Here is a 25,766-nt window from a genome sequence, read left to right on the forward strand (position 1 = left end):
ATCATCTGCAAACTTTCCAACAAAGGCATGAATTCCATCATCCATATCATTGACATGTAACATCAGAAGAATCAGCCCCAACACAGACATCTGTGGAACACCACTAGTCACTGGCAGCCAGTCAGGAAGGCTCCCTTTATTCCCATTCTTTACTTCCACCAATCAGCCACTGCTTTATCCATGCTAGAATCTTTCCTGTAATACCATGGGCTCATAGCTTGTTAAGCAGCCTTATGTGCAGCATCTTGTCAAAGGCCTTCTAAAAACTCAAGTGCACAACATCCACTGGTTCTCCTATGTCTGTCTGGCTTGTTATTTCTTGAAAGAATACCAACAGATTCATCAGGCAAGATTTTCCCTTGAGAAAACCATGCTGACTATGATCTATTTTATCGTGCTTCCATGCACCCTGAGACCTCATCCTTAACGATCGACTCCAACTTCTTTCCCAACCACTGACGTCAGACTAACTGGCCTATAGTTTCTTTTGCCTCTCTCCCTTCTTGAAGAGTGGAATGACATTTGCAATTTTCCATTCCGTTGGAACCATGCCAGAATCACTTGATTCTTGAAAAATCATTACTAATGCCTCCACAATCTCTTCAACCGCTCTCTTTCAGAACCCTGGGGTGTATACCATCTCATCCAGGTGAATTATCTCCCTTCAGACCTTAGTTTCCCAAGAACCTTCTCCCTAGTAATGCAACATCACACACTTCTGTCCCCTGACACTCTCGAACTTCCGGCATTCTGTTTGTGTCTTCCACAGTGAAGACTGATGCAAAATATTATTCAGCTTGTCTGCCATTTCCTTGTCCCCCATTACTACTTCTCCGGCGTTATTTTCCAGCAGCCTGATATTTACTCTCAGCTCTTTTACAATTTTATATATGAAGAAACTTTTTATATGCTCTTTAACATTATTGGCTAACTTGTCTTCGTATTCCATCCTTTCCTTCCTAAAACTTTTTAGTTGCCTTCTGTTTTTTTTAAAAAAGCTTCCCAATCCTCTAATTTCCCACTAATTTTTGCTCTATTATATGCCCACTCTTTGGGGCTAAGTGGGGAATGAAAGGAGTGGAGGGGGAGAGTAAAAGAAGGAAAAAATACGGACATGAGAAATAGATGTTCATGCTATCAGTTTGGAGGCTACCTAGATGGAATATGAGGTGTTGCTCCTCCACCCTGAGTGTGGCCTCATTGTGGCAGAAGGGGAAGCCTTTTACCGATATATTGTAACGGGAATCGGGATAGGAATTAAAATGGTTGGCCACCGGAAAATTCCGCTTTTGGCAGGTGGAGCAGAGGAGCATTTTAGTTTGTATTAACGCTTGTTGCTAAACATTGTTTCCTGTTCCCTTTTTCATTCGGTCTTTCCATTTGATGTTGCATCCTGAGACCTGCTTTGGCACCAATTGAGGTGCAATTTTTTTTCCACCCCACGCCCATTTGATCTCCTTTGTTATTGTTTTAGCTGTTCATCTTTGGTTCTGTTAAGCTCAGCCAGTTTGAAAGGATGACTTTCCTGTGGGTAAAATTTTGACGATTTAATTTTGATATCTGAATAAATGGACATACCCTGAGATAGCCATCAAATCATAATTTTCAATTAAGAAGAATTTTGATGCAAGTGGTTTACATTGAGGATTCTCATGTTTCCAAGCAAAATATTGATGTATTTTAGCTATAATGAATGGGATGGTCCTTAAATAGTGTTTGAAAAGTCTCAGTAATGGGCAGTGACTTATAACACACAGATAAATTGAAGATTAGTTTAACCAATGACAGTCTCACTCTCTGCTAATATGCACTTGCACATCTGGCATAGGTCTCTGGGTAGGAAAAAGGAAAAACCTTGTTCAGTTTTATAGTTCTCCACTCTTAAATTCAGGAGTGTTAAAGCCAATTATACAGTCTCTTTAGTAGCTGGACAAAAATGAGAGCTTGCCAGAAATTGGGAAATAAATCTTGAATTATTGTATGTTGATTAACAGAATAGGTGATGCACTTACACTACTTACTAAACCGTTGGGAATTTTTGCTGTCTGCATTAGATGTTAGGCAGGAATCAGGCTAAAATAATACAGGTTATAAAAAGGGCCGTTAGTTTAACCTGTTTGGTTTTCCTCTACATAATTGACTTCATATTTCCTGAAATATTTGTCAATTCTAGTTAAGTTGATTTAAAATTTGCATGTATAGAAGTAGCAGCATCAAAATGAAAGTAAATGAAGATTGAAATAACAGATCATAGAGATCTAGAATACTTCATAAGTTGATAATAAGTCCTGAGGTGATCATTGCAACTGTATAAGTTTCCCTTTCTACAGTGCATATACATTCTGACTTTGTCTGTTGAACAATTAATAGCATAAACCAAAGCGTCTTAATGCTAATGTTGCACCTTTAAATTCTAGGAACTAATTTGCAGCAATTAGTTTTTTTCCTTGACTTTTTATTCCTTTAGCTATGTTGTCACAGAGCTAATGCAAAGCGACCTTCACAAGATCATTGTGTCTCCACAACCATTGAGTTCTGATCATGTCAAAGTTTTTCTCTACCAGATTTTGAGAGGTGGGTATGTTTACTGATGAATCCACATTTAATCCAAGCATTAAAGAATATTTTTTTAGCCAGGTAATAATCCTTGCAGAAATGCAGATTACACTTAATTAGTAATCATCCCTCAGATTGTTTCTACGTCCTTTGCCATTGAAATATTGACTGAATATATCCTCATTGAATGTTATCTTTGCTCCAAAGGAACCAAATTCTCTTTTTCAAATGTTTTCATTCCTAGAACCATTTTGAATCCTTTCTATATCCTCTAAGAGTTTTGCATCCTTAAAATATTGTTACTATAATTGAAGTGTATGGAGAGTTATGGTCTGGACAGTATTACACAGGCTCAGCATCCGTGGTTTTATACACTTTGTGAATCTCAGGATCCCATGTGTTTTACTAACTATTCTAACAATATATATTAATGCAGTCTATCCTGCCTAGTCTTGCATTTCCTTTGGAACTTTGTTATTTGATCTACATTTTCTCTCCTGTTCCTGCCAGTCTGTGTGGCTTCATTTTATCTGTATTAAATTCATTTGCCACTTGTCTGCCCATCCTCCCAGCCTGTTATCTTACAATACTTGTTTCTGCTAATAGACATTAGATTTTCTGGATCAAGACCAATGGCAATTATGAAGCTTGTGCTTGAAGAGAGGTAATAGTGTGCATGTGCATATACATACACATAAAAAAATCATGAGTGAAATATGTTAAGCAGATTGCCTAGCATGTTATTTTGCTTTTTGAATAAGAATAATATTTATAAATTTCCAGTTTTCTAACACCTCCACATATTGATTCTTGGTCACTTGAAGGCTCCTCACATGTCTGTCATTGTTTTTTTTTCCTGCAGTTTATCTCCTTCCACGAGAAAACTCATTCTTTGTTTAGTTAAGAATAAATCAAGACCGTCTCCTTCAAATGATTACCTACAGTCACTTACATTGTACAGCAGATTAACCTCAGACTCTTTCTGAACTTGCTTGCTGGCCTAGAATCTGCCCTTATTATCTTGAAAGTCTAAAATGAATTGCATTTGCTGCATATTAAAAGAACACATTCAAAGCTATCGATCTCTAAATTTTTTATACATTGAATTAGCAAAGTTCAGATGTTCCAATCATGTAATCATTTTTAAATGCTTGTTGTAAACACAGGAATTTTAAGTAATTCCTATAATTCAGGTTTACAATGATAATATAGGGCAAGTATCGTTTATCTATTTGCATTTATATTGCATTTCAATTTGTAAAAGTTATTAGAACAGGTTGTACAGGCTGTGCTTCCTAGAAATTCATTTTTAGTGATTTTGCAGATGGCCTTTAATATTGAATAAGCTTTTATAAAGCATTGATATAAACTAGTGAGGCAGAGGGATAGGAACAGCAGGTTGGAGCTCTGGCTTGTGTAGAAAATCAAAGGGGCAAGTCAAATGAGAAAATCAGACAGGTGGGGGATGCATGAGAGGCAGGCAGACTTCAAATGCATTTACTTAATGTATAGATTTTTCCGGCATGACAAAGTAGGATGCAGAAAGGGAAGGGATGTTACACTGCTGATCAGGGAGAGCATTACACCACTCCTCAGAGGATATCCTGGAGGGATTGGCCAATGAGGCTATCTGAATAGAATTACAGAATAATAAAGGGATACTATTACTTTAATGGGTTTGTAATCTAGGTCACTGAACAGTTAGCAAAAATGGGAAGAGCTAAAGGCAAGTTGCAGAAAGTTTTGAAAGCAGTAGGGTTGTAGCAGTGGGGAAGTTTTAACTTTTCCAAGATTGACTATGATTGCCTTAGTGTTAGGAGCTTAGATGGGCTGGAATTTGTAAAATGCATTCAAAGTGTATTTTGAACCAGAGTGTAGAGTCCCCTTGTTGGGAGAGCCTTAAGGAGTGAGGATGGGCAATTGATTGAAGTGTCTTTGTAGGAGCCTTTTTGGAACAGTGACCGTAGTTCAGTTGCTCTGGATTTCCAGCATCTGCAAAATCTCTTTTGCTCAGTAAGCTTCAGTGTAGTCATGGTAAATCAGGTCAGTACTCAAGACAGAGCCTTGAAATGAAGGAAAGTTAATTTCAAAAGTGTATTGACAGAATTTTGACAAAAGTGGATTGGGAACAGCTGTTAAAAGGGTCAATATTTGATAAGCGGGAGGCATTTAAAAACAAGATGACAAGAATTCAGAGTCAGCATGTCTGTTTAAGGGTAAGAAGCAAAGATGGTAAGATTAAGGAACTTTTCGGAGTGAAGGATATTGACGGTTTGATAAGATATTCAAGAGAATTTTGATCTGCTTTCAGTTGGACACAAGATTGGTATTTAAAATAAATATAGTGAGACCAGGCCACTCTCTGAGCCAACATCATTAAAATTGTTTGTCCATTTATCTCACTGGCATTGAATGGGGCATTCTTTTGTGCATTTGGTGGCTCCTCTCAACACAATGAGCAAACACTTAAAATAGAAAATGCTGACAACACTTTTACAGGAGAAAGAAAATATTTAAAAATAAATGTTTCATGTCAGTGACCTTTCACCTGAACTTAATTTGTTGTGAACTCTTTTAGGGTGTCCAGAGGACATGAGTGTGTATAAATGCAGTTTTTGTATCCAACCACAATGTTAGCACCTGGAAATTGCTTTGGTATTTCAACAAAGGGGGAAGGAAGTAGCATATGTTGCATTTGTACATCTTTGAGCAGGCAGATCATAAAGAATAAGAAACTGAAATATAGCTTAGTTTAAAATGCATGAGTAATTTGACCTTTTCAGAAATATATACTCAAATCCCTAACTTTTCAATTTGTACATGAAAGAGCAGCAACTGAGTAAAGTTAAATTCCATTATGGAGCTTTCCGATAAAACATTTTTTGATATTTCAGTGTGATAGAGATGAAAATTAACTGTTTTAAATTGCAGTTTGTTTCTGTCTTTTGGAAATTAAAAGTGCATTCTGTGCAATTAGAGAAGAGCAAACTTTGATCTGAGGACTTAAGATGCTTAAAACAGCATGTTCAGAGCCACCTAAGAAACTGCTAGAATATGATGCAGTACTATTGCAGGCACAACATGGATATCAATGGAGAAATAACGTGCAATCTTACTACATACATTCACTTAATTATTTAATGTCAATTTTAGGTCTGAAATATCTGCATTCAGCTGGTATATTACACCGGGACATTAAACCAGGAAATCTTCTTGTGAACAGCAACTGTGTCCTCAAGGTTGGTTTGCATATTTTTATACTAATATAATGTAAATTAGTTATGGGTCACTTTTACTGAATCAAGATTTTTGCCTAGCCATTTCCCTAGATGTACCTCACTGATCCTACTGTCACTTAGCATTCAGAAGCAAGATGTAGATCTGTGGCAGTGCATTGATGGGAGGCATTGATTCAAAACCATTGATAGGTGATGAAGGCGGCCAAGATTTTACTGATTATGAAAGCAAGCACTCATTTTAATAAAAAAGGGATCCTTAAAATGAAGTAAAACATTAACAATTTAAAGAAAATGAACAAATCAAAGTATATTGAAGTAATTACCTTGTAAATATTTGGCCTATAATATTCAATAAAATCAGTTGGTTCTTGGATCCTATGCTATGTCTAACATAATGAAGTGTCTAAAAGATTATTCCCCCTCTCTGTCTCCCCCCCCCCATTCAAACTAGTGGAGATTAGGCATTCTGAGCCTTCTAATAGCCTTCCAAAGGGTATTCGTAGAAGTCCTATCTCTTAAATGCAGTTTCAGTAGCTGAATCCCAGTCATTTCATTTCAAATGAAACATTCAAAAGTGTATGGTCATGAACTTTGATGGAAGAAATAAACAGGCAGACTATTAATTTAATCGGGAGGGAATTCAAAATGCAGAGATGCAAAGAGACTTGGGAGTCCTTGTGCAAGATGCCCTAAAGGTTAACCTGCCAGTTGAGTCGGTTGTGAAGAAGGCGAATGCAATATTGGCATTCATTTCTAGAGGTATAGAATATAAGAGCCGGGATATGATGTTGAGGCACTATAAGACATTCTTGAGAAAACACTTGGAGTATTGTGTGCCATTTTGGGTTCCTTATTTTAGAAAGGATATACTGACCTTGGAGAGGGTTCAAAGAAGATTCACAAGCATGATTCCAGGAATGAGTAGGTTACCGTATGAGGAACATCTGGCACCTCTTGGGCTGTATTCCCTGGAGTTCAGGAGAATTGAGGGGGGGGCAGGGATCTCATAAAAACATTCCAAATGTTAAAAGGCCTGAACAGATTAGATATCGCAAAGTTATTTCCCATGGTAGAGGATTCTAGGACAAGAGGGCACGACTTCAGGATTGAAGGACGTCCTTTTAGAACTGAGATGCGGAGAAATTACTTTAGTCAGATGGTGGTAAATCTGTGGAATTTGTGCCAAGAGCAGCTGTGGAGGCCAAGTCATTGAATGTACTTAAGGCAGGGGTCGATAGGTTCTTGACTAGCCAGGGCATTAAAGGGTATAGGGTGAAAGCAGGGGAGTGGGGATGACTGGATGAAGTGGATCAGCCCATGATTGAATGGTGGAGCAGACTCGATGGGCCAAATGGCCTACTTCTGCTCCTAAATCTTATGGCCTTATCTGAACTGATAAGTTGTTTGCCTACCAATTGATACCGGATTTTGTGTAAGCAAGAGTTCAAATGGCACTGGTGGTAAGTGCCTATACAGTTGTATTCCATAGATTTTGTCAGTTACAACATTGATGTAGGTCAACATAATAAATCTTTTGTTAAATACAATTTGACACTTGTTTACAACGATTTCTGGAAGAATAATGGTCTGACAACAAGTCTTTCAGCTAATTTGTCAGTTAAAAATTTACTTCATTGAGGAAAATCTGTGTTTAAATTGCATTTTTTGTAAAATCATGATGTTTTCAAGGATGTTATTAATAGCTACCGAGTCCCATAATTTGAAATTGATGTAGATTGAGTAGATCTTGAGAAGCATCACAGAAAGTGATTAAAGTGGAGAATTTGGGAAACCAATGAGTCTAGAACATTTGAATTGGTGTAACATACTGTATATTTCAGTTTTGACAATGACCTACATGGACAAGTTTTATCAAGTTTCCAGTTTCAAGTAAACTCAGCATCTTGTGCCATCTGACATATTATTACAAGGTAGGGTGGCAATATTGAGCAACAGTAGGCAACCTAAAGGAATGCTAGGAAAGTCTGATTATAGATTTCCTGTCAAATTTGCTACATATTAGGTCTTAAAAATATAATTACCAATCATTTTGACTGCTTATAGGATTGCCAGATATTTAAGTGAACTCACGATTATTGGTTATATTAGATATATGGACGGGAAAGGAATGGAGGGTTATGGGCTGAGTGCAGGTCCGTGGGACTAGGTGAGAGTAAGAGTTCAGACTAGAAGGGCCGAGATGGTCTGTTTCCGTGCTGAAATTGTTATATGGTTATATAATAAAGACAAGTATTATCCAAGGTCAAACTTTTGTGTAGATACATGAAATCCTTTAAAAGGGTGGGACACTTTTTTGATCCCTACAGAAAATAATAGATGTGAGATGACATTAATTATACATACACTGATTTGGGTTTTGTTTAATGCCAAATAGATTGTAGATTACATATTTTTGTATATTCACAGAAATTGTGTCCAGTTCACTAGAGTTGAGATTGGTGGAATTGTTATACGTGACTGCTTACGTCCATTATGTGGCTGTGGGCTATTCTTTTCTGCTCTGAGGGTATGCAGCTTTGCATCATGTCTACATAAGCAAACTATTTTTTGAATAGTGTAATTTTTTAAAGTTGGGTTTGGCCTCTGCTTTTACTCTGTATGGGGAGTCTTTTTGATGAAATGTTTCTATTTCATAACCACTGAACAATTGAAGTTAATGGTGATAGTTGTGTTAATCAGAGATCCTTGTAGAAGCTAAATTATAGCAGTGCATATAAAATTGAAACAGTAAGAAGCTCCCAGTTCATTACTGGAAGAACTTTTGATGAACCAGCACATCTGAGAAATGATGAATGTTGATTACCGTCTAGAGGACCACTTCTCCACAGCATCCTCCCTCTGAGGGAAAGAGAGAGAGAGACACACACACACACACACACACACACACACACCCCATTTAATCATGTGACTTGAAGCATGTTAGAAATATAATCTGTTCTCCTTTCATCCCCTGTAGTATTCAGTTTAATTCTCCAAGTCTACTGCTCCCATTCCCCACCTCCACCTCAAGGATGTAGTTCAATATCTTGTGTTACAAGAGATGAAGAACCAAAGACTGAAGTTCAAGAGATGCTTTTAATTTGTTCCATGACACCCTTATTTGGCTATTCAAATACTTCACTAAAATGGTCATGTCATAACTAAATTGTCTTAATTTCCATCAGCAACATTCACCTGTCATTTTGTTTAAAATTTGCAACTAGATGCTAATTCAATTGCATTTTTAAAAGGCCTCAAAATATAAATTTAGATTACAGAATGTATGTTATAATGTGGAAGGAACAGACCAGGTAAAAAGCCAGTTCAAGGTATCACAATTTATAGTTCTGTGCTAATTTCTTCTCATTATACATGAGGGTATGTGTTTTAAAAGGCAGCTGATTAAACTCTGGATAATTTGGCCCAGTTTCCAAATTACACTAAATGGTACACAAGTATGAATGTAAGACCATAAGGGATAGGAGTAGAATTAGGCCATTGGGCCCATCAAGTCTGCTTTGCCATTTCGTGGCCGATTTATTTTCCCCCTCAGCCACAACCTGCTGCCTTCTTGCTGTAATCTTTTGACACCTTTACTGATCAAGAACCAATCAACCTCTGCTTTAAATGTACATAATGACGGCCTCTACATCCATCTGTGGCAATGAATTCCACAGATTCACCACCCTCTGGTTAAAGAAATTATTCCTAGTCTCTTATTCTGAGGCTGTGCCCTGTCCTAGAATCTCCCACTGTTGGAAATATTGTCTCCACATCTACACCATCTAGGCCATTCAATATTTTGTAGTTTTCAGTTAGATTTTCCCCCTTCCAATTCTTCTAAACTCTAGCAAATGCACTCAGAGCCATCAATCACTGTTAATTAATCCTTTCATTCCTGGGATCATTCTCATAAACCTCCGGGACCCTCTCAAATGGCAGCACATCCTTTCTTGAATATTGGGCCCTAAAGGTCTCAATATTACCATGTGATCTGACCTTATAAATCCTCGGTAATATATCCTTGCTCTTATAGTCCTTTCAAAATGAATACTAATGTTGCATTTGCCTTCCTTACTGTGAACTCAACCTGCAAGTTAATCTTTAGGAATCTTGCACCAGGATTCCCAAGTCCCTTTGCACCTCCAATATCTGAATTTGTCCCTGTTTAGAAAATATTTACACGTTGAATCCTTCTTCCAAACTGCATTACAATACACTTACCTATACTGTATTCCTTTTGCCACCACTTTGTGCATTCTCCCAATCTGTCCATGTCCTTCTGCAGACTTCCCGCTTCCTCAGCACTACTTGGGCATCACCTGTCTTTGTATTGTCGACAAACTTGGCCACAAAGCTACCAATTCCACCATCTAGAACTAGATCACTACCATATAAAGTGAAAAGTAACAGCCACAACATGGATTTCTGCAGAACACTTCTAGTGCCAACCAGAAAAGGCCCTCTTTATTCCCACTCTTTGCCTCTGCCAGTTTTCCAATCTTCTGTCCACGCTGGTATCTTTCCTGTAATACCATGAGCTGTTATGTTGTTTAGCAGCCTCATGTGCAACATCTTCTGAAAATGAAAGTGAACAACATCTATTGACTCTCTTTTGTCTATTCTCCCTGTAATTTCCTCAAGAAATTCCAACAGATTTGTAAGACAAGATTTTCCCTTCAGGAAACCATGCTGGCTTTGGGCTATTTTATTGTGCGCCTCCAAGTACTCCAAAACACATCCTTAATAATGGACTCCAAACTCTAGCCAGCCATTGAAGTCAGACTAACTGGCCTATAATTTCTTCCTTTCTGGCTCCCTCCCATCTTGGAGTGGAATGACATTTGCAATTTTCAAGTCCTCCAGAACCATTCTAGAATCTAGTGATTCCACAGTTTCTCCAGCTACCTCTTTGAAAACCCTGGGGTGTAGTCTATCTGGTCCAGGTGACTTATCAACCTTCAGACTTTTGAGCTTCCCAAGCACCACCTTAGTAATAGTGACTACACTCACTTCTGCTCCCAGACACACTCAAATTTCTGGTATGTTGCTGGTGTCTGTCAGTGAAAATTGGTGCAAAATACTTATTCAGTTCACCTACCATTTTTTTTTGTTTCTCATGACTACCACTCTATTGCTATTTTCCAGCAGTCCAATATTCACTTTTGCTTCTATCTTTATATCTGGAAAAAATCTTTTGGTATCTTTTTTATATTGCTAGCTTAACTTCATGTTTTGTCTTTTCTCTCCTTACTGTTTTTCTAGTTGCCTTTATTGGTTTTTAAAAGCTTCCTAATCCTCTAGATTCCCATTTATTTTTGCTATATTGTATGCCCTGTCTTTTGCTTTTATGCTGTCTTTGACTTACCTTATCAGTTATGGTTGCTGCATCCTCCATTTAGAATGCTGTTATGAACCAATTCTTCCGAAAATTTCTTTTGGGAAGTTTTTTTACTCCTAAAAACTTCAGATATTGCTGCTCTATTCTCTTCCCTGCTTGATTTCTCTTCCGATCAACTTTGTTCAGCTCCTCATGCGTCTGTTGTTACCTTTACTCAACAGTTTTTCCATATCAAGCTTCCACCACTGTTTTACACACAGTTATTGAACGTGATCTTCTAGTATAAGTGTGAAGATTGCAGGATGAAAATTAAATTTCTGTAATGCAAAATAGTAAACTCGTTTGGAAGGAATGATATATTTGGGATCAAAATCTTTTCAGGCTTCCAGTTGGGTATAGGTATCAATTATAACTGATATTTCGATGACAGTGTCTGTCATCTTCACGCATCATCCATTAAGATGGCAGACTTTGTCATTGCAACATTAGTTACAATTGATACCTGACCCGGCTGGAAACCTGAGAAGAGTTACATATACATTGGGAAAGCACTAGATCCTTTTTTTAACTTAGTAGTTAAACAGCTGATTGATTATAAGCATCTTTTTTGCTTTGAACTAGAGTTATGATGCTGCAGCACAAGTTTCAATAAGTGTCAACCAAGGTATTAAATCGCATTGTTGAGCTATGAAGGACAAGTTGTTTTGATGTTAACAGCATTGGTCAAACCTTAGCTTGACGTTGTGTGCAGTTCTGCTTGTCTATTTTATTAAGGAGTTGCCCCTTGAGGGTACTCCAGTGAGCAACAAAAATATTCTGGATCCCTGAAACTTTGATAGAAGAAAATTGATGAATGATGTGTTTCATTTATTAAGAAAAGAACAGATTGAGATTATCAAAGTGAAAGCCAGTTTGAAAAGTCAACAGTTTTCCAAGTAAGCATTTCATTTTGCTGAACTAATCAAGTGTTTAAGATTTGACATTCAAAGAGTTAAGATCAGGAACTGATAGTAATATACAAAGCCAATTATAAAGAAATATTGGATGTATTTCAGAAAAGGGGAAAGATTGAAGAAAGTAGTCGGTTGGCAAGATTTTCCCTGCTCTGAAAGTTGTTTTTTGCATTGATTTAGTCATTTATATTACTAGTCAATGGTTGACAATTTTGAGGTTCTGTAGTTGTTTCTCATAACATCAAACAGTTTGGGTTTTTGTTCTCTATTCTTCTAACTACGCATGGTTAATTACATTAAGAATGCTTTGATGTAGAAAGCATGTTTTTGTTGTCACTATTTGAATGAAATTATTTACTATTCAACTGAAGTGGTATCACCAAGTCTCCTCACACTGCACAGTATTATTGTGGTACCTTGGTTTAACAGAAGAAAATCAAATACTGTTGCATCATCATATTTCTCATTTCTGGTTTGTATTCCAAATGCTTCAGTTTCTCTATCTTATATTTGAAAATCAAAATAACTTGCTTGGTAAAGAATGGGAAACCAAGCCAAATGAGCTAAATTTCATTGTAAGAAAAATTTCTCAATTGTTTTCTTAATCCTGAAGGTGGACACAATTCCCATTCTAATCCAAGCAAATAATTTTGATTTTCGTATCTGTGTTGAGGAAGTTTTGCAGAATTTGGAACATGCATCCCAATTTAAGGTTTCTGAAGAATGAACCCAAGCAGATGGGTCTCCAAGATGAAGAATCTTAATCCATCCTAGTTCGGTGCTGGCTTGTGCGACATCTCAAGTTTGCACTGCAAGTGATTTATACTGATCAAGAGCAGGAAGCTTAGAATTTCCATCCGACTAAGTGCAAAAAACTGCTTAGCTGTTTCAAGGTCAGATAGTTTAGAACAGTTATTGAATGTGAGCAACAGTCTGGAGGAACCCATAGGTCAGTGCAGGTTTTTGATCTGCAACATCAATAGTTCTTTATCCTCCACAGATGCTGCTCAACTTGAGTTCCTCCAAGAAATTGTTTGTTGCACCAGCTTCCAGCATCTGCAATTTCTTGTCTCCTGCTGTTGAATTGTGATCTCTTAGTTGTGCTACTCTTCAGCTGATCCAGTGAAATAAACCATCAGCAATTTGTGCCTCCTGAACATTTGCCTGTTCTTCAATGTGAATGAAAGACTTTTGTTCAAGTGTTGATACTTTAATTGAATAATTTTCTAATAGCTGTAGACTTTCAAGTGGATGTGTCATTTTTTTCATAATCTAATATAATGGCATTATTGAGTTAATTTCATTGCTTAGCAAATTCCTTAAATCAGAAACATTTCTATTTTATTGTACCACCTAACCTTAAAATGCAAAACCCCTTTACAGTCAGTTGCTTTCATAAAATATTCTTTTAAATTTGATAACTGTCATTTTTTTTATTTAACTTCTTTAACTTGATATAATGTTGTAGCTTTGGCATTTATTGCTAGAATTCTTAAACATTTTGTTTTCTTGCAGATCTGTGACTTTGGCCTTGCCAGAGTAGAAGAACTTGATGAGTCTCGTCATATGACCCAGGAAGTTGTCACTCAGTATTACAGGGCGCCAGAGATCCTGATGGGCAGTCGCCATTACACTAATGCCATTGATATCTGGTCTGTAGGATGCATCTTTGCAGAACTCTTAGGTCGTAGAATCTTATTTCAGGCTCAAAGTCCCATTCAACAGGTAATTCAGCTGACTGAAATAAGTTTTTAAATATCCTTTTGTTTTTTTTTAAGGCATGAAATTCCATATGTATTGACTGAGAAGTTCCACTATTTGAAAACCCATTTTTAGACAGTCACAAAATGTAAATCGTCCATGTGTTAGTAATTATAATAATTTTATGTAGTACCTTTCATATATTAAGATGCAGGCTCAATGTGCTTTATATACTGTAGATTGCAAAGGTAAATCAATAGTCATAAAAAGAGACAATTAAATATCATAAGTAAAGACAATTGTTATATAGAATAAAATGTAATCTAGTGAACCAAATTATATAAATAGAATCAACATCTACAGGCATTAAGTAATCCCATAAATAGGTCAAATTTTTAAAAATTGGTTTTTAGATGTGTTTTGAAGCATTCCATAGGACTATTACAGCTGTAGCAGGTTTCATTAGGTTTATGTGTAAGGAACTGATTATGATTCATTCCAATAGGAATTTTGATCCAAACCTTTACTTGTAAAGAACCTATTCCAACCTCACTCCTTCGGAACACTCTGCTCTCCACTCCCTCCGCACTAATCCTAACCTTATTATTAAACCCGCCGATAAGTGGGGTGCTGTTGTAGTCTGGCGTACTGACCCCTACCTTGCCGAGGCACAGCGACAACTCGCGGATACCTCCTCTTATTTACCCCTCGATCATCACCCCACTAAGGAGCACCAGGCCATTGTCTCCCACACCATCACCGACTTTATCCGCTCAGGGGATCTCCCATCCACTGCTACCAACCTTATAGTTCCCACACCTCGCACTTCCCGTTTCTACCTCCTACCCAAGATCCACAAACCTGCCTGTCCTGGCCGAACTATTGTCTCAGCTTGCTCCTGCCCCACCGAACTCGTTTCTGCATACCTCGACACGGTTTTATCCCCCCTTGTTCAATCCCTTCCTACCTATGTTCGTGACACTTCTCATGCTCTTAAACTTTTCGATGATTTTAAGTTCCCTGGCCCCCACCGCTTTATTTTCACCATGGATGTCCAGTCCAGACCTAATCAGTTCCCCTCTACCACCACTCTGCTCCGTCTAGCGCAGGGGTCCCCAACCTTTTTTGCAGTGCGGACCGGTTTCATGTTGACAATATTCTTGTGGACCGGCCGACCGGGGGGGCGGGAGGGGGGTGGATGGTGCCAACGGACAAGAGTAGCAGTCAAATAGGTTGAGTTTACCCAGAGAAAGACCACAATGACCATGAAGCCTTGCGCGGGCACCAGTGCGCATGCGTGCACCTGCCAATTATTTTTCCACAAATTGTGTTTGGCGATTCTGTTCGAAGGGGGGTGGTGTTAATCACGACCGGAATATCGGTGATAAGTGGCTAACACACTCAATTTCATTTCTAAAAGGCCTTATCTAACGAATTTAATATTAAACACACGGCGCATTTTCCTCGCATGAATATAGCGATAAGTCAATTATCAGGGGAGGACAGGGGAGCTAAGTGTTGAACGAACTTCCAGTAGAAGTGTCAGAAGCAGGTTCGATATTATCGTTTAAAGAAAAATTGAATAGGTATATGGACAGGAAAGTAAATGGAGGGTTATGGGCTGAGTGCAGGTCGGTGGGACGAGGTGAGAGTAGCGTTCGGCACGGACTAGAAGGGCAGAGTTGGCCTGTTTCCGTGCTGTAATTGTTATATGGTTATATAAGTCAATAGCATCATAACATTTTAAGTAACATTTGGATATTAAACACAGCGCATATTTTCCCCGTATGAACTTATAAAATCATTGCAACGCACCAATATCGCTGAATCAGTGGGAGCCCTGGGCTTGCTTTCCTGCAACAAGACGATCCTATCGAGGGGTGATGGGAGACGGCGATACTCGAACGGGGTTCCTTATGTCCAGTCTATTACGCAATTTAGTTTTTGTTACATTCATCGCAGAGGTATGTTAGAAATGGAAGCAACGTTGTCGGTGCTTCCGTGGCTATCTCAGGATATTGAGCCTTGACTTTGATCCAGAATGCCGGCAGAGATGTTATGTCAAACAGACTTTTCAGCCCGCCGTCATTTGCAAGCTTGAGGAGTTGATCTCTTTCCCACGCTGACATGGACGATGCACGGGTAATGGCTCAACAGTGGGCGTGACAGGGTATGAGGAAAGGTGCAGCTGACTCATATCGCCAAATCATATCGTTTCCTCGCATGCTCTGCGGCCCGGTGGTTGGGGACTGCTGGTCTAGCGGAATTAGTCCTTACTCTTAATAATTTCTCCTTTGGCTCCTCCCACTTCCTCCAAACTAAAGGTGTAGCTATGGGCACCCGTATGGGTCCCAGCTATGCCTACCTTTTTGTTGGCTTTGTGGAACAATCTATGTTCCGTGCCTATTCTGGTATCTGTCCCCCACTTTTCCTTCGCTACATCGACGACTGCATTGGCGCTGCTTCCTGCACGCATGCAGAGCTCATTGACTTTATTAACTTTGCCTCGAACTTTCACCCTGCCCTCAAGTTTACCTGGTCCATTTCCGACACCTCCCTCCCCTTTCTAGATCTTTCTGTCTCTGTCTCTGGAGACAGCTTATCCACTGATGTCTACTATAAGCCTACTGACTCTCACAGCTATCTGGACTATTCCTCTTCTCACCCTGTCTCTTGCAAAAACGCCATCCCCTTCTCGCAATTCCTCCGTCTCCGCCGCATCTGCTGTCAGGATGAGGCTTTTCATTCTAGGACGAGGGAGATGTCCTCCTTTTTTAAAGAAAGGGGCTTCCCTTCCTCCACTATCAACTCTGCTCTTAAACGCATCTCCCCCATTTCACGTACATCTGCTGTCACTCCATCCTCCCGCCACCCCACTAGGAATAGGGTTCCCCTGGTCCTCACCTACCACCCCACCAGCCTCCGGGTCCAACATATTATTCTCCGTAACTTCCGCCACCTCCAACGGGATCTCACCACTAAGCACATCTTTCCCTCCCCCCCCCCGCTTTCCGCAGGGATCACTCCCTACGCGACTCCCTTGTCCATTCGTTCCCCCCCATCCCTCCCCACTGATCTCCCTCCTGGCACTTATCCGTGTAAGCGGAACAAGTGCTACACATGCCCTTACACTTCCTCCCTTACCACCATTCAGGGCCCCAAACAGTCCTTCTAGGGGAGGCGACACTTCACTTGTGAGTCGGCTGGGGTGATATACTGCGTCCGGTGCTCCCGATGAGGCCTTTTATATATTGGCGAGACCCAACGCAGCTTTGCTGAACACCTACGCTCTGTCCGCCAGAGAAAGCAGGATCTCCCAGTGGCCACACATTTTAATTCCACATCCCATTCCCATTCTGACATGTCTATCCACGGCCTCCTCTACTGTAAAGATGAAGCCACACTCAGGTTGGAGGAACAACACCTTGTATTCCGTCTGGGTAGCCTCCAACCTGATGGCATGAACATCGACTTCTCTAACTTCCGCTAATGCCCCACCTCCCCCTCGTACCCCATCTGTTACTTATTTTTATACACACATTCTTTCTCTCACTCTCCTTTTTCTCCCTCTGTCCCTCTGAATATACCTCTTGCTCATCCTCTGGGTCCCCCCCACCCCCTTGTCTTTCTTCCCAGACCTCCTGTCCCATGATACTCTCGTATCCCTTTTGCCAATCACCTGTCCAGCTCTTGGCTCCATCCCTCCCCCTCCTGTCTTCTCCTATCATTTTGGATCTCCCCCTCCCCCTCCAACTTTCAAATCTCTTACTCACTCTTCCTTCAATTAGTCCTGACGAAGGGTCTCAGCCTGAAACGTCGACTGCACCTCTTCCTAGAGATGCTGCCTGGCCTGCTGCGTTCACCAGCAACTTTGATGTGTGTTGCTTGTAAAGAACCTCTTGGTTTAAAACAAAACTCTTTCAAAGGTAGATGGGCAAGTGAGAAGAAATGAAAATGCAAATCTAAAATGTTAAATTTTCAAAAAAAAATACAATTGAAAACGGTACAAAGATCTCTTCAGCAAATCTGTAAATCTTGTTCAGCCTCAAGCTTATTTCAGTACTCAGTCTTAACTGTATAGCCCTGTTTTTGTGTCTTGGTCACAGCTCTTAATATCATTACAAAAAAAACATAGTTTCTATTTTAAATATTTCAATTGACTCAGAATCCCATTGTATTGCAGAGAGCTCTAGTCTAATGGCACAGTTGTACATCTAGTAGTGTTGCACACTAACAGATCCAGCAGTTCAGGTTCAATCCTGACCTCCAGGGCTATTTGTGTGGAGTTTGCACTTTGTCTGTGTCTACATGGTTTTTCTTCACTTTCCATTTTCCACCCATATCCCAAAGAAATGCAGGTTAGTCAGTTAACTGACCACTAAAGTGTCCCTAGGGTGCTATTAGCTTGCTACTTCAGTTTATGATCACAATGCCAAATTACACTCATCTGAAAGAACTCATATATTGATGTACCTACTACTTTTGGCTTGGAGTGGCTTGGGCAGGTAACCCCAGCACATTTTGTTGAAGGCAGGTACTATGGCATAGTGAGATGGAGAGGAGAGTATGTTGGCTGTAGGCTAGGGTGCTCATTAAGAAGGCTCTATTGTCCTGAATGATGTTAAGGTATTGTCTTGGAGTTGTCTAGCTTGTCGTTCCACGCTCGAACAAGGGAAGGCAGCACTGACGGGAGAGGCCAGGCCCCAGCCAAGCACGGATGCCACACTGTGAATGCTTACATGTCTCTCACCTGGTCTGCAGCAGCAGGCAAGCCCAAGGCTTGAGGCCTAGAACCCACTACAACTGAGGCTACGTAGCTCCCATGTTGTCTGTCCTTCCACCAGACATGGGTAATAGGCCTGAGTCAACTTACATTATCACTCTCCAACAGAGTCTTGTGATCATAAGTGAAATGTCAGAGACAATCTCCCATGGTTATACTGCACCAACTTTGATGCTTCTGAGCAAACTTTTCCTATTTCTTACCTTTGGTTGAAACACACTGCCTTGAGGATCTTCCACAGTAATGTCCTGAATTTGGACCTTTTTGGCTCCAACAACTGCAAGCAAACTTTTTGTCTACGATGGCATCTGTTGAGAAATATTTCCTCTTGGTGACATTGACTTCAATTTTACAAGCTTGTTAGTTCCACACTTTTAACGTTTACATCAAGGGCTGATACTATTTTCTGGTCTATGTGACTCTTATTTAGACCAAGTTATGCCTCCCCTGAGGCCAAGGTGTAAAACACAGTACTAACAGTCATACACAGCACAATGCACATATAAGTATATAAGTTAGCTGTAAACAGAGTCACATAAAGAAAAATATTCCCAGAGTAGCATGTCCTGTGAATTGATGGTGCACAAGTGTTGTCAGCAAGAACAAGCAGTTCCCAGCAGTCCACAGACAAACGTACACGTGCATGCAATCCAGCTTGTCTTCCACCGAGTGAACACCGGGGGCAGCACCGATGGATGGGTCCAGCCCGCAACCCAGCTAGGATGCCGCACATCTCCAGCATCTTCCCTCCTGGACTTCTGCAACTGGCAAGCCTGTGACATGAGGCCCATGCTGAGACCAAGTAGCTCCCCCGTTGTCCATCTCGCCAATAAACTAGTGAACCAGACTTGCAATATTTTACGTTACCAATGTCTTGCAATCACAAGAAAACGTCCAAGACAAATTGGATGGATACAAATTTTGTAACTTGGCTGGACAACTTGACTAGAGGTGTCATTTGTTCTTGAGCTCAGGTCTTTTGGACTACAATCAGTATGTTATCCTGTATCATTTGCTGTATCTTGTGCTCTCAGATTGGCTGAAGGTACTGTTGTACATTTAAATTTTCTGTATGTGATGGTTTCTTTGTAATGTTTCACTGCTAAGGCTAATGTAATGGCTTCTCTGTAATGTTTACTGCTGAGGTAACGGTTTCTCTGTAGCAACAATGTTTGGGTTATGGCTGGAGGTAACAAGACTTAAGTATGCATGTTAGCCAATCGGAGATTGTTGCTTTGTCTTGTGTATCTGGAAGGATACACTCCCCCTCGTACCCCAGCTGTTACTCCTTTTTATGCACACATTCTTTCTCTCACTCTCCTTTTTCTCCCTCTGTCCCTCTGAATATACCTCTTGCCCATCCTCTGGGTCCCCCCCCCCCCCTTGTCTTTCTTCCCGGACCTCCTGTCCCATGATCCTCTCATACCCCTTTTGCCCATCACCTGTCCAGCTCTTGGCTCTATCCCTCCCCCTCCTGTCTTCTCCTATCATTTTGCATCTCCCCCTCCCCCTCCAGCTTTCAAATCCCTTACTCACTCTTCCTTCAGTTAGTCCTGACGAAGGGTCTCGGCCTGAAACATCGACTGCGCCTCTTCCTATAGATGCTGCTTGGCCTGCTGCGTTCACCAGCAACTTTGATGTGTATCTGGAAGGATGTTCTTTTCGCGGTCTTTTGTCGAGGAGAGATGAAGAGGGATGACACGTGTGGGGAGGGCTGGTAGACCATCGGATGGAGTGGACGGGGATCTGAGGGTCCAAAGGTCGGCGACGCTCGGAGGAGACCGATGGTGGAAGAATGATTACTGAGTGAGCTCCAATGTGAACTTTTGACTTGAATTGGGCCCTTTTTTCTTTTCATTACTAACCCTATATTCGGATTAAGATTCATAAAGTTCAATCATTTAATTGCATATGGTGTACTGTCTGATATTTTGCATTTACCTTGGTGAAACTGGATGCCACAGGCCATTGGTGGTTGGCAGGGTTGTCTGCCTATGATTTCAGCCCAAAGTACCGGCCGGGGAGCCGGAACATTGATGCGGATGCTTTGTCCTGACAGGTGCATGAGGGACTGGACAGGGACAAGCAGTGGGAAAGCGTTCCTGCCCCTGGCATGAAGGCCATGTGTCAGTTTGCCATCACCGTGAATGCAGAGGAAAAGGAGAGGCAGGATCGAGCAGTGGATCAACTGGGGGCTTCTAATGACGCCATACCCCAAGTTTACTGTAACCTGACTGCTCTGAAGACAAATCAGCTGCTGGAATTGAGTTCTGGGGAAGTGGCAGCTGCTCAGCAAGATGATCTGGGCATTGGCAGTATTTGGTCCGCAGTTGAAAAGGGAGACATGGCTCAGGTGGAGAAGACAAAACACGCTTCGGTGCCTCCATTACTGAAAGAATGGCCTCGGTTGGAGTTGAAGAACCAGATCTTATACCGGGTCACGTCACCCCCGGACTGATCTTGGCGTTGCCAGCTGGTTCTGCCCGTGAAGTATCGGAGGATTGCGTTGAAGCCACTTCCTGATGATCCTGGACATTTGGGGGTGGAAAAGACCTATAGATTGCTTAGAGACCGGTTTTACTGGCCTCGAATGAAGTCGGAGGTTGAAGAATACTGCAAGTCGTGCATTTGCTGCATACGGTGGAAGACACTGCCTACGCGGGCAGCTCCTTTGTCCCACTTGCAGAGTGCAGGGCCCCTGGACCTGGTGTGTATGGATTTCCTGGCCATAGAACTCGAGGCCAGCAACACAGCGAATATCTTAGTCATCACGGACCACTACACCAGATATGCTCAGGCTTTTCCTACCAAGAACCAGAGGGTGACTACGGTGGCAAAAGTGTTATGGGAGAAGTATTTCATTTATTATGGCCTTCCGAGGCGGATGCATAGTCACCAGGGACGGGACTTCGAGAACAGACTCAACAATGAGTTACTGGGCATGCTTGGAGTTGAGAAGCTGAGGACCATGCCCTGTCACCCGCAGGGTGATCCCCATCCTGAGAGGTTTAATCGGACCTTGCTAGACATGCTCGGGACACTGGAGATCAGCAAGAAGAGCAGTCAACATATTGGGCATCTGGTTCACTGTTACAACTGTACACGAAATGAAGCTACTGGGTGCTCGCCATATTATCTGATGTTTGGGCGCGAGGCGAGGTTGCCCATTGACCTTTGTTTTGGGACTAATGAGGATGACTTACCACCAAAGCCTTATCTGAAGTATGTGTCTGACACGAGGAGAGAGCTGAAAAGGGCTTATGAATTGGCTGGGGTCACAGCCGCCAAGCAGAATCGAGGAAATAAGAGGAGGTATGATCAAAAAGTGAGGTTCTCCCAACTCCTGCCGGGAGACCAAGTCCTCATAAGGAATTTAGGGCGACCTGGAAAGCGCAAGTTGGCTGACTGCTGGGCGGCCACACCCTATGTGGTGGAGAGTCAGAGGCCAAACCTGCCAGTTTTCCAGGTGAAACCAGAGGAGGGGGATGGGCCTGACAAGATTCTCCATTGGAGCCACCTGTTGCCACTGGGACAAGAGGTGCAGGTAGACCCAGTGCCTGACTTGGAGCCTACTTCTAGTAAGAGGACTCTGCGAAAACGCAGGGCGACTCAGGGCCCACAGCAGGAGAGGCTGAGCCGGGCCCCACCCATGAGAGAGATACTGATTCGGAGGATGATGATCTGGATGTGTGGTACATGCTGCCTTTCGCTAACTCCCCATTGACTGAGGAAGAGACTCCTGGCTCTTCTCCCACTGAGGCAAGTGAAGTGGGGAGGGGGGGGCAGTATCTGTGGGCAGCCTGGGTTACAGCAAGACCCTAAAGGAGAGCAAGTAGGGCCTGGACACAGGACAGAGGGCTCCGAGTTGCAGGGGGGCATGAGCGATAGTTCAGGGGAGGACTCGCCAAGTAGACCCGAAGTATCCCTAGTAGCGTCTGAGCCAGAAGACTTAGGTGAGGAGGTACAGAGGTCTCAGAGAATTAAGAGACCACCGGATAGGCTGGCTTATGTAGCACCTGGGAAACAGGGCGTGATCTCTACTGTTTTGGGGAGCTATGTCACTGCCATTTACACCTGGATTGGTCTTTGCGTTTTGCAGGAAGGGTTGGTGAATTATCTCAATGTCATGAGGACATGACTAAATTTGGTGGGGGGAGAATGTAATGGTTTCTTTGTAATGTTTCACTGCTAAGGCTAATGCAATGACTTCCCTGTAATGTACACTGCTGAGGTAATGGTTTCTCTGTAGCAGCAATGTTTGGGTTATGGCTGGAGATAACAGGACTATCGTATGCCTGTTAGCCAATCGGAGATTGTTGCTTTGTCTTGTGTATCTGGAAGGATGTTTTCTCGCGGTCTTTTGTCGAGGAGAGATGAGGGAAGGCGCGTGTGGAGAGGGCTGGTAGACCACCGGACGGAGTAGACAGGGATCTGAGGGTCCAAAGGTTGGCAACGCTCGGAGAAGACCGATGGTGGAAGAATGATTACTGAGTGAGCTCCACCGTGAACTTTTGACTTGAATTGGGCCCTTTTTTCTTTTCATTACTAACCCTATATTCGGATTAAAATTCATAAAGTTCAATCATTTAATTGCATATGGTGTACTGTCTGATATTTTGCGTTGTGGGTTTGTAACTGGGGGTACATTACACCGCATCCACACAAACATGATTACCCAGTTTGGCGGGGCTGAAGGCTGTTTCCCCTAGACGAACACGAGCTGGGCTAGCCTGAGGGTTACATGTAATGTTGTAAATGCGTTGTTTGAAACATTCTTTGTTTACATAATTCTTTACGGGTTATATGTAAAAGTACATGAATGACATACTTTATTACATCACCATGTCATAAGTGCATGCTTTAATAAAAGTAAAAAACAAAGCCAGAATACACATGTTATTCCTGGCTCCATGTTTTTCTTCTTTCAATTACATTAATGTTTTGGAGTTGACATCCATTTTAAGAATGCCTTGTGTTGCTTCTGACAAATTCTACTCATTGAAACAGGATTGAACTTTTGACTTGATTGTTGCAGTAGAGCAAGGGACATATCAGGCTATATCTATACACTGGTGGACTAAATTACTAATAGTGCATCATGATATCCATTTTTTGCACTGACAGATATCCTGTGATAAGTGTTCTTGCCACATAACACAAATGGCTGGTTTAGGTGTGAAGACTGGACATTGTCTTCAAAAGTTCTGTTCAGTGCTTTATCTGCTTAGGGGCCTGTATGTTGCAAGATTGAGAGTTATTCCATGATTCATTTATTACCTGCCACGAATCCAGTAGTTTCAGAACTTGACTAGCTTAATCAGTGGTGGTGCTATCTAACCACTTTTGGTGATTGATGTTGAAGTTCTATATAGTGAGTGACCTTGCTGCTTCCAAATATTATAAAGGACCGATTCCTCAGGTGAGGGAAGATGGTATGCTCTAGTCAATGATGTATGTCCTACCCTTATTAGTACTCCAAATTGTATGACTTGCGCTTAACAGGATTAAGTTCTATCTGCTATTGCTTTGCCCATTTTATCAACTCATCCTGTATCCTCAGGCTATTATCCTCACTATCAATACTAAATTTGGTATCATGTATGTCAAGCCTCCTACGTTCTAAATATATCTTAATTTTTTATCTATATAACAAATAGTAAGGGTTCTCGTGCCTATCTGTGGTGCACCATCATCACAGATTTTTCAGTCACTAAAACAACTTTTGGCAATAGTCTTCTGTCTCATGTTGTTAACAAGCCAACTTTGGATCCAGTGTGCCAATTTGCCTTGGATCCTTTGGGCTCCAAACTTAGTACCATTTTCTCATGTGGTCCTACTGAAGTCCACACAAACATCAATACATTTTGTTACTACTTCAAAAAAGAAAACCTAGCAAAGCCAATCTGACTCACCTATGATGTAGCATCCCTCCTGTGGCAAGCAAAGATTTAAAATATCTCAGCTCTCCAGCATCCTCCTCCGTGTTTCTCATAGTAGCTTGGAATACCTCTCACTAGGCATGAGGAATATATCCACTTTTATGCCTGCTAAGATCTAGAGCCTTATTAATGTCCTAAGATTTCACCACCCCTTTCCCTGAATTCTCCAACTGTAACAGGAAGGACACTGTAATGTAGTGGTTAGCATAATGCTATTGCAGTGCCAGCAACTGGGGTTCAATTCCTGGCGCTGTCTGTAATGAGTTTGTACATTCTCCCCATGACTGGGCGCTCCCGTTTCCTCCCACATTCTAATGACATACAGGTTAATAGGTTAATTTGTCACATGGATGTAATTGGGTGGCATGGGCTCATTGGTCCAGTAGGGCCTGTTTCTGTGCTATATCTCAAAATAAAATTAAAACAATCATTTTTCTCCAAGGTCCGTACAGATGCAAAGTGTTCATTTAAGAACTCCATACACAGAATGTTCCTTGGGTACCCATTGGCCCCAACTCTTTATCTGGTTATCCGTTGCCCTTAAAGAAAATACAAAACATACAAGTACCCTTCTACACTTTATATTTTCCAAAGGTTTTTCAGTGTTTTCAGTTTTCTACATCTGCCATACATTTGCTTTTTATCCAGCCATAGATTCTATGACATCCGGGGTTCCTTGGACTTGCTGACCTTGTCTTTCAACATGTTGCTTCTGATGTCTCATTATTTCACTTTTAAATAACTCCCACTAGCTGCATGCATTTTGCTACTCCTAATCCATTTTTGCTAGGTCTTGATTTATGTTATTGAAATCACGCCCTCCTTCAAATATCAGGATATTAATTTTCCATATCATGGTTTTTGTAATTACCATAAAACAGTCATGGCCACTATGTCCAAAATGCTCTCCCACTGACACATGAACCACTTGCCAGGCTACATTCCCCGAGGGCAAGTCCAGTCCTGCCGCTTTTCTACAAGAACTACTGGTTCAAAAACTCACGTATGCACTTTAAAAATTTCCATCCCCTCGAAACCTTTCAAACGAAGGCACTCCCTGGAATACGGTGGGGGGGGGGGTGGTGAAGTTGAAATCCCTTACTACTATAATGTTACTCTCATAACCTAATTTTAGCCTTCTCTTCCTCCCATGTGTCTTGTAGCTCACATGTGGATCTTTTCCAATTCAGGAACAGCTGTCCTGCTTGTTCAAGTTCCACCTTCCTAAGAAATGCTACTGCTAATCCAGAACTC

The 25,766-nt window shown here is 41.2% G+C and overlaps 1 protein-coding gene across 4 annotated transcripts in view; it reads left to right on the forward strand.

Moving 5' to 3' along the window:
- Window positions 1-25,766, forward strand: part of nlk2 (nemo-like kinase, type 2) — a 172,694-nt gene that overhangs the window by 89,059 nt on the left and 57,869 nt on the right. For all 4 annotated transcript variants that reach the window (XR_010015909.1, XM_063031660.1, XM_063031662.1 and 1 more), the window contains exons 4-6: window positions 2,468-2,574; window positions 5,710-5,795; window positions 13,605-13,814. Coding sequence is in view for 3 of the 4 variants with exons in the window: in XM_063031660.1 (XP_062887730.1) it covers window positions 2,468-2,574; window positions 5,710-5,795; window positions 13,605-13,814 (403 nt within the window). In the remaining variant the exon portion in view is untranslated. The remainder of the gene's footprint in view (window positions 1-2,467; window positions 2,575-5,709; window positions 5,796-13,604; window positions 13,815-25,766) is intronic.

Source organism: Mobula hypostoma, chromosome 23, assembly GCF_963921235.1.
Source record: "Mobula hypostoma chromosome 23, sMobHyp1.1, whole genome shotgun sequence".
Classification (NCBI taxonomy): Eukaryota; Metazoa; Chordata; class Chondrichthyes; order Myliobatiformes; family Myliobatidae; genus Mobula; species Mobula hypostoma.